Genomic DNA, 9,936 nt, shown 5'->3' with positions numbered 1-9,936 from the left:
TATTTTTTGGGTACTAGCTAGTATGTATATATTCAAATATTATTTTTTGAGTACTAAGCTAGTGTGGTAATATTTAAATATTAAATTGAGAAGCAAGGAATACGAGTTTAGTAAATTATTAATTTAGTAAAATTTTATGGTGCATAAGTAAGACATGTCTAATCTTATAGGCCGATTAATTATTCTTGTATGGCCCTTAGTTCGATGACACTTCTAATCTGATAGGCCGATTTTGTTAACAAAGTCAATTCAAACCTTTGATTCAAGATTCAACAACTTCGATCAAATGTCTTGGTTGAATTTAAAAACAATGCTTATATCTTCATACATAACCTTGTCGTTTATATTATCAAACACATAAATTTTTTTTTAAAACGAAACTAATGACCATTTTATAATTCTTCTCGAGGAAATTTAAACAACGATGACGTCTTTTCATATTACATGGTCAAACTCTTACCGGCCACAGAAAACATACAAATTAACTTAATACATAATGCATATTATAATATACCCGCTAGTATTATTCAAGAAATTATAGTTTTTACTTGGAAATCAGAACATCATCATCCTCTGATTCTAGGATGGCAAACTTAAACTGTCCCAAATTAAACTTTGGCCAGTCCTTAGAAACCCAAACAACATGTTCTTGTGTGAAAAAGTGACAAATTGGAACAGTTCCACGTTGAACTTTGAGAAACTGAAAAGCAAAATGTTTAGGATTCCATTGTGATGTATCAGTGTGACAAACAGCAACAGCTTTAACTCTGCTTCCATCAACACCTTCCATAGGGACAGAGTAAGCATTAGTTGCATCTATTTTGTGACAGTAAAAAACTGCATAAGGATAATTCACTTTATGACACACAACAACTTTGTTATCCTCTCCCAATTTCTTAACTCCTTTTGCTATTACATATTCTTGTAACTTTGTTTCTTTGTTCACTTCTGTTGAAACAGCTTCAACATTGTTTCCGAGTTTCAAAGTAGCGAAATCAACCATAGATTCCAATGATGTTACACATGTCTTTACCTCACCTTTCATTTCTTGCCCTTCACAATAACCAATAGTGTTTTTCACAAATTCACATTCCTTTGATCCTTGTTTGATGGAAAAATGGTTAAGGATGTTTTCCATTTCCACTTTGTTTGATGAAAAGGGTATGGAATTAGCAACTTCACGAGATAAGAATGTTACACCATAGTTTGAAGTCTTCATGAAGTGCAAGTTCAATTTTGTACCATGATGCAAGTCTTTTTTCAAGAAGTACAATGAAACATTTGGATTATCATGTAATTGTGTTTCATTTGCAGCACGATAATAAAGAAAATCACAATTTGGCTTAATAATTTTCCCAATTAAGTTACCTGTGAGTACATTTCAAAAATCTATCAACATATTTTATATATAATTTTTTATTAATGTAAAAAATGATAATTAAATACTAATTAGGGTGAAGGAGATCAGTGATGGGCTGATGGCTTTTGGCATTTGATGAGTTGTGGGAAGTTTGGACTTCCAATACAATTCAGGTGGTAAGGCAGCATGGGTTGCTACAACTGCAAGCTGCATTATTTGACATACATTATATTTTAGTATTTATGAAGTTAAATGAAATAATAAAAAGGAACTATAAGGAAATAATATTTGGCACAAGCTAGAATATATAAGTTTGGAAATTAGTGCTTACATATTGAGTGAGATAAAGATGAATAGATAAGGAAACTTCATTGTGGAAATAAAGATTGAGAAGTAGAGGAAATGAAAGCAAGATGGAATGAAGATCTCTAAGTGCTCTCACACATCATTTATATAGAAATATAAATATAGTTGGGTCATGCTTTTTGGATTCAGCGAAGTTATACGCTGTATTCAATCTTGGTAATTGATTTTACATCAAATAGTTTATATTTCATATTCACTAAAATGATTCTGATCATTGATTGTGATCGGACGGTTGGTGTTGTAACTGCGTTGACACAGTTACAGCAGAAAATTTATTTTCCGATTAATGACTTCGTCCAATCTCAACCAGACAATTTAAAATTTTAAGATGATTTTAATTTTCTATAAAATATTAAATTATTGAGGTTTAAATATTGATCGTCTAATAGACTATGGTGGTTCTATTTAGCATAGTTGTCTCTGCAATTAGTGACGGGAGTAAATCTTGATCCTATTTAAATGTACTATAGTCTCAGATATAAAGTAAAAGTTTATCGAAGAAAGTTGGATTTTCTATTACCAAATTTTCTTTTATATTTGAGGCAGGAATGAGTGTTTGCTAAAAATTGTCCTAAAATAACTAACTTATTTTAATTTTCAATACAATATTATTATCTTTTCTCCTTATAAAATACTTGAATATACACGTATAAAAGATTATTTAGAAAAAGGGTTGGAGGATAGGCCCTCGTAGGGTGGGAATAACATATCATCCTCATCTTTAAATCACTCTCGAGACTGAAGAATTTTCTCCATCTATTCCCGCCAAAAAAAAAAGTATCCACCTTCAAACTCCAAATATTAAAGTAATCCCTATGTGGATCCCCAATTACAAACAAATTATACTCCCTCCTCCCTTATTATAAGCCCCTATTGGTATTTTTTACGCATATTAAAAAAAAATTGGTAGTGTAATTAATATGTACTTTTTGGATGTTACAATTATTAAATTGTCCTTGGTGAAAAGATGTATATGTAGTTGACTTTTCGGATTCCAATATAAAGTAGGGTTGTGTTTAGAAAAGTAGTAATAAATGTGTATAGGGATTTGAAAAGGGGCTTATGTTTAGAGACAATTTTTATGTTTGAAAAAAAGCTTATAATTAGGGATGGAGGGAGTATCACTAACCGTAAGTTTCAAATTTATAGGCTCAATCTTCCAAATGATGGAGGTCATGGGTGGAGCCAAGATCTAGCAAGCCTGAGCAGTTTTCTGAGCTCTGGCCAAAAAATTTGGTATTTTTAATTAGAAGTTAGTTTAGAGCAAAACTGAAATTTTTAAGGGTTGGTTTAAGGCAAAACTGATATATTTTTTTGTTCAAAACTGAGATTTTTAGGGGTTAGTTTATATCAAAACTGAAATTTTTATGAGTTAGTTCATGATAAAACTGATATTATGTCACATGTAAAATTTTACCCAAATCCTATAACGTTCTGAATTTGCCACTTAGGTAGGTTATCCCAAAATATGGATTGTGTTGATTTTTTATGAATAAAGTAAGAAGCAATTAGAGTGCATATATTCAAAATGAAAGAAAGCTAGCAAATGAATTTATGGTGGATTGTAAAGTTGGTGAAAATTTTAGTCGCATTAGAAAAAGAGACAAAATATTGATTTTGACACAAGAGAGTGAACCAGATTCCCTTTTGTTTGTTTTTGCCAATTACTTTTTTCTCAATGGGAAAGTCAGAATGATAATATCCAAAAATAAACTTGTTTATGTCATGCTCTAACTACTTCACAACAATGGTGTTGTCACGATACCAACATGTATTACTCTGTTGATTTTGAAGGAAATGATATAAGTTTCTTTTGTTGATGGTCCCCTAGTTTTATTTAAGAGAATTTGAATTGATAGTCATTAAGAGATAATGTACACTTTGTAGATCTTTCTAGAATGCTTAGGTTTTATTTAGTGGTGAAGGATTTGTGTAGTATGCATGAGGTCTTAGGTTCGATCCTCAGACTTATTGTAAACCAAAAAAAATGTTTGAATAGTTATAGTAGAACAAATCATTACTAGATTTCTATTAGAAAATATCACGAAGATCTAAAATGAATTATCTAGAATATATCTTCCACACCTATAAATAGCCAAACATAAGTTGTATTCAAGCATTTATAATGTAATGTCAATAACACTAAGGCTTCAGCATACTACTACTACTCTCCTTCTACAATAAGTTAATTACTAATGTGTTACCTCTTGTCTCATGTTACTAAATACTCTAATATTAGCTCTCACACTACTTGTTACTATTTTTCAACTATCAACTAAAGTCTTCTATACTATCCAACTACATTCAAAACGAACATTACTACTTCAAACTACTAACAATCATTCACCAAATTGGTAATTTTGGCCAAGTTCGATCAATTATCACCGATTCCATTTACACATTTGATCTCTAATAGGCCATTTGAGCCAATCATAGCCGCGATTCAAGATTCAACAAGTCCGATCGAGAATTTAAAAATAGTCCTTCATGTTCGTACACAACCTTGTAACATATGATATAGTAAATAATTAAACATCGTCTTTCTCTTCAGATTAAGATTACAATGTCAAACTCTTATATAAGACATACAAATTGAGTTACAAAAATGATATGTATGTAATATATATTATTCAAAGATAATGCAGGTATTATAATATACCTGTTATTATTCAAAGATATATGTGTGTAATGTAATATTATGGATCAAAATGGTATTTTTACTTAGAAACCCAAACAACATGTTCCTGTGTGACAAAGTGGCAAATTGGACCAAATCCAGGTTGAACTTTGAGTACTTGGAAAGAAATATGTTTAGGGTTCCATTGAGATGTATCATTGTGACACATAGCAACAACTTTAACCATGTTTCCATCAACACCTTCCAAAGGAACATTGTAAACTTTAGTTCCATCTATTTTGTGACAATAAAACACAGCATAAGTATAATTCACTTTGTGACACACAACAACTTTGTTATCCTCTCCCAATTTTTTCACTCCTTTTGCTATTACATATTCTTGTAACTCAATACTTTCTTTATTCACTTCTATTGAAATAGCTTCAACATTTTTTCCGAGTTTCGAAGTAGCGAAATCAACCATTGATTCTAATGATGTTACACAAGTTTTTTCCTCACATATACTAATTGTGTTTTTCACAATTTCAGACTCTTTTGATCCATGCTTGATTGAAAACATGTTAAGGATGTTTTCCACTAATTTGTTTGATGAAAAGGGAATATTGGACTTAGCAACTTCTTGAGGCAAGAAAGTTTTTCCATAATTTGAGTTCTTTTTGAATTTCATGTTCATTTTTGTACCATGATGTAAGTCCTTTTCCAAAAAGAACAAGCCCATAGTTTCATTATCATGTAATTGTGTTTCACTGACTTCAGCTCCTATATCATCATTTACTTTTCCATTACCTGCGTATACATTTACACCACCTTTAATGTAAAACATGAAAATGTGTATAACATTGATTAAAAAAAATGTAAATATAAAATAAAATAGATCATGTAAAAATATAATAAAAAATTTCATAAAGGTGGTTCAGTCAGTGGCGGATTTTGAGTGATTTTATTAGGGGTGTCAAAAATTTATAAGTTATACTACCAAAAAAAAATTGTATTTGCATAATATAATTCATTAGTTGGTAATGATTGTCTGTATATGTGAAACCGTATCCAATAATATAAATAAATCAAAAAAGCAGTCATTAGGACTTGAACCCATGACATATGCAAATTAAGGGGTGCAAATATCATGTCAATATACACCTATATATATATATATATATATATATATATATATATAAGATATTTGAGGAGTGTCGTGGCTCCTATCCACTCCAATGAATATCCACACCTGGGCTCAGTGACCAACGTTGGTAGATATTATAAGATAGGTCAGAGTTCGAACTCTGAATTCTCTATTTCTACACATTTATAGTCTGTAAGTCTAGTCATTAGGCTGGACCAAAAAAATTAACAACAATATTACTTTAAATTTTAAAAACAAGGTAACGGTCAAAAAGAAATAGTTTTTTTTTTCTATAAAAAATGTGGATGATTATATAGGAATGGAGAGAATATGTATCAACCTGCAGCTGGGTAAAGGAGATCAGTAATGGCTTTTGGCATTTGAGTTGTGGGAAGTTTGAAATTCCAGTACAATTCACAGGGAAAGTCAGCATGAGCATGGGTTACAAGTACAAGCTGCAATACAAGTATACAACATATATATACACATCATGTATTTATTTAGTTATGAAATGAAATAATAAAAAGGAATTTAGGGGAAAATATTATAGGCACATGTTAATATAAGTTAGGAAATTGGTGCTTACATTGAGTAAAATAAAGATGGATAGGTAAGGAAACTCCATAGTGGAAATGAAAGCAAGATGGAATGAAAAGATCCCTAAGTAGTCTTACACATCATGTATATAGAATATAAATATAGTTGGGTCATGCTTTTTGCATTCACACAATTAGAATGAGCACGGAGTTATACGCTGTTTTTTTGTTTTGTTTTGATAAGTAACCATTTATCGATAAAAAATAAGGTCGGTTTAGCCTGCAATTAGGAATAGGTCAGACTTTTTTAAATAAAGAAGTTTTAAAAAAAAAATTCAAGTAGTGCAGTAGCTAGAAAATCCATCTTTAAGATGGATAAGTGGAATGACTGGGGTTAGAACTCCGGCCCCCTGTATATATAATGCAATGTTCTGCCAATTGAGCTAAGCTCGCGGGACGAAGGCTAAATTTTTTTATTAACCTATTTAGTTAAATTAATAAATCAGACCATGGACCATAAAAAACTCTTTTAGGCATATTAAACTGATCTATTTAAGTGTACATAAATATACTAGTATGTTAGCCCGTGTCATGCACGGGATTATTTTCTTTTTTAATATTATTTATGTGTTTATTTTGTTATATTATTTGAGTAATTTGGTAAAATTCTACGATAAAATTAAGATAGATTTTGCATGATATAGGTTTAACGATGTTACACGATAGAGCGATATGAAAACTATTATTTCGCTTCTCATTCTACACTATTATAGGAGATACATTATTTCTTTTATCTTCATTTTTGGGACTATATAATGACCCTATAAATATAAATTAATTAATAAACTCAATTTTCAAATGAAAATTTGATTAGTCAAGGATCATTTTTAATAGTGGGGTAGAAAGTGTTCTAAATTTCTCATTTTACACCGGTTAGAGATTCTCTCTCTTTCTCTCTTACTCTCTATTTCTATATCTCTCGCACAGGATAGTTTTAATTTTTTTAATAATATTTATTTTCTTTTTTTTTTTTGTTTTGAAGGTTGTCTATTTCAATTTATATTATTTTGAATGTTGTATATATTTTTCTATCAATTGTTTATGAGATTGATTTTATTTAATTTACTTGAGTATGAAAATACTATATATGTTTAAGGATGCTACAGAGGCATAGTGGGGTGGGAAGTGCTCCCCCATTCCTTGTTCCCCGTTCAATAAAACATTAAAACTAAGTGATTCTCTCTACCCCCCCCCCCCCCCCCCCCCCCCCCCCCCCCCCCCCCCCCCCCCCCCCCCCCCCCCCCCCGCTCTCTCTCTCTCTCACATCTCTATATCTCCTTCAAATGAATATTAATATACTTTGATCATTATATCACAGAGATGCAATCTTCACGTGTGAACGTCGAATAAAAAAATTTATGTATGGGTTTACACTCACTTTGTATAAGCTTATATATATCCGATTAATTTAGTTGTTTTTTTTTTATAGATTAATTTGTATATAATCCAACAAATAAGTGACATACGAAGATTTTTTTTATACGAAAATATTTTATTTTTCCTTTTTTTTATTATTTTTTATATTAAATTTTTTCTGTTTACGAAAATATTAATATACTTTTTTTATTATTTTTTTGAGAAAATCTTTTTTTTATTCCTTTTTTTAAATCTTTTTTTGAAATTTTTTTTTTATTACTGGGTTAGAGAAAGATTCAATTGAATGTCATAAGCAAACTCTCTAATTAAATGACACCTAAGCAATTTCTATGAGAATTCACGAGAATGCTCCGTGGGAATCTCGCTATATTTGCCTATATATATATATATATATATATATATATATATATATATATATATATATAATATTTTATTACTATTATTATATTAAATTTAGTATTTTGGATGAAATTATAAATTTTTTAACTTGTTCGGTAATTTAAGTCGATTAATTTGCATTAATTTTTCACATATTTAAATGTATAATTATAAACTAAAATTGAAATATAATATCATAGTTCAATTTTCTAAAATGTCACGTGAAATGTGAAAATGAAAATTAATCTCATTATATTATTAGTTCATAATTAAGTTTATTTAATTAAATATAGAGATGGTTACTTATTTACATACTTTCATATAATATATACGTTTTTAAATAGACTACTGATGACAGCCAATCATTTGTTAATTTTAATTATTATTCTATAGTATTTTAGTTAGTTTTTAAGAGTATTGCATGGTCAAAGAGAAGAATTTATGAAGAAATTGACACATAAAAGAGTTTGAAGACAAAAGACCAAAGAAGAAAAAGACTTAGAAAAATATTCTAAGCTCAAAATTTAGCCTCCACTTTCTGTATTTTCCGCGCCGCGATGCATGCTTCATAGTGCCGCGATTTTGCTTTTATAATTTCACATGACGTCAGCCACATGCTACATAGGAAGCCATTTGCTTTTTCTTTTGTGACACGTCATTAATAACAAACTAATTGAAGGACGTGGATTATTATAAAGGGAAGACACGATTTGTCTTTTATGGAGCCTATAAAAGAGGAGTTGTATCACAAATAAAAGGATTATCACTTCCTGAGAGAGAGAAAAAGGGACGAGCAGCGAACAAGGGAAGAAACGCAGGGTTTTGCCGTCGCGGTCTTCATCGGTTATTCATGTATAATTTTCTTAACTCTTGTTATGTCAATTATTATTATGAGTAACTAATCTTATTAGATTAGGAATTATAGATGATTCTCTTTGAAACTATCTGAGCCATGTAACTACGTGTTCTAGTTTATTCAATGAAAACTTATAATTATTCAGTTAATCTTGTGTTTATTGCTTTTCGTTAATTGATCACTTTCGAATTGATTTTAAGTTATAAATCACTATTGACCCTAGGGTTTATACTGGAACTAGATTAATTGTTTGTCAATCGTAATTGCTATAGGAATATAGAATTAATTGGCATGATTGTTAATATAACGTTCGTTAAAGCTTTTGATAATATTAGTTTCGCCTAAGGAATTAGGGTACTTTATTAGATAAACGGGATTGATGAGCCAAGGAATTGGACTCGGTCTATTTTGTTATATTGTCGTAATTATAAGAATTTCATTGTTGAGGACTAGAACCTAGAGTACCAGTTAGGGACAAAGAGAGGATTCAAATTAATTCCTAATCGTCTTTCTCTATTAAAAAGTTCACGTTTCAATTTTCTTGCGATTTTAATTATTGTCATTGTTACTACAAATCAATCTGAAAACCCCCTTTGCAATTTATTTATTAATCCTAATTTAATTTAATTGTCTAGTTGAAAATAAGAACAATCCCTGTGGATACGAATCTTATAAATTTTATTACTTAACGACGAATTTAGTTCACTTGCTAAAATTGTCATCAAGTTTTTGGCGCCGTTGCCGGGGATTGTTGATTAATTTTGACTAAACAATTTATTGTATATAGGATTTTTATTTTATTTTTTCTTTTATTTTTATTTTATTTTGTATAAAAAAAAATCTTTTACCCTTCATGTTTATTTCATTGTGCTTTGCTACTGAAAAGTTTCCTCGAGTTTTGTAGTAATGACAGGAATATGGTATGAGAACGTATTGATTGATAGTGAAGAAATAGGCATTCTTCGTTATCAATTATTGAGATCAAGACTTGAGGAAAAATACAGGGAGATAGATATAAAGAAGCTAAAGGAGAGGTGTGTTTATTGTGATCAAAATCATGATTGCGAATATAATAAGAAACCTTGTAGTAAAGATGAAGAGCCACAAGTGATCATGATTAATTACAATTCACAACTTGAAAGTATTCTGGATGAATTCTGGAGGTCCAATCAAGTTCCCTGTGATAGATTTGAAGTGCAATGTGGTAACCTCATGGAGGAAGCAAATGAGTGTGAGAAGAAG

At 30.1% G+C, this 9,936-nt stretch overlaps 2 protein-coding genes across 2 annotated transcripts; both read right to left on the bottom strand.

Moving 5' to 3' along the window:
- Positions 1 to 362: 362 nt before the first annotated feature.
- LOC123893501 (BURP domain protein RD22-like) lies at positions 363 to 4,160 on the bottom strand. Its single transcript, XM_045943250.1, has 3 exons — positions 4,112 to 4,160; positions 1,451 to 1,516; positions 363 to 1,368 (listed from the first exon to the last, which is right to left on the bottom strand). Exons 1-3 carry the CDS (start codon positions 4,158 to 4,160, stop codon positions 545 to 547), a joined length of 939 nt encoding a protein of 312 aa, XP_045799206.1. The 3' UTR covers positions 363 to 544.
- A 218-nt stretch (positions 4,161 to 4,378) lies between these two features.
- Positions 4,379 to 6,136, bottom strand: LOC123905419 (BURP domain protein RD22-like). Its single transcript, XM_045955015.1, has 3 exons — positions 6,074 to 6,136; positions 5,828 to 5,942; positions 4,379 to 5,150 (listed from the first exon to the last, which is right to left on the bottom strand). The coding sequence occupies exons 1-3, from the start codon at positions 6,110 to 6,112 to the stop codon at positions 4,444 to 4,446; spliced, it is 861 nt and encodes a 286-aa protein (XP_045810971.1). The 5' UTR covers positions 6,113 to 6,136; the 3' UTR covers positions 4,379 to 4,443.
- Positions 6,137 to 9,936: the final 3,800 nt, after the last annotated feature.

Source organism: Trifolium pratense, linkage group LG1, assembly GCF_020283565.1.
Source record: "Trifolium pratense cultivar HEN17-A07 linkage group LG1, ARS_RC_1.1, whole genome shotgun sequence".
NCBI classification, from domain to species: Eukaryota; Viridiplantae; Streptophyta; class Magnoliopsida; order Fabales; family Fabaceae; genus Trifolium; species Trifolium pratense.
Note: the sequence above shows the minus strand (reverse complement) of the source record. Positions and strands in the feature narration are given on the sequence as shown.

Coding starts and splice junctions, on each gene's coding strand:
- LOC123893501 (XM_045943250.1), bottom strand. CDS start 4,160: ATGATTGGCTCAAATGGCCTATTAGAGATCAAATGTGTAAATGGAATC. Junction 1,517..4,111: donor CAAATGTGTAAATGGAATCG/GTGATAATTGAT, acceptor TTGTATTGGAAG/TCCAAACTTCCCACAACTCA. Junction 1,369..1,450: donor CACTGATCTCCTTCACCCTA/ATTAGTATTTAA, acceptor ATGTACTCACAG/GTAACTTAATTGGGAAAATT.
- LOC123905419 (XM_045955015.1), bottom strand. CDS start 6,112: ATGGAGTTTCCTTACCTATCCATCTTTATTTTACTCAAT. Junction 5,943..6,073: donor CCATCTTTATTTTACTCAAT/GTAAGCACCAAT, acceptor CTTGTATTGCAG/CTTGTACTTGTAACCCATGC. Junction 5,151..5,827: donor TCTCCTTTACCCAGCTGCAG/GTTGATACATAT, acceptor ATGTATACGCAG/GTAATGGAAAAGTAAATGAT.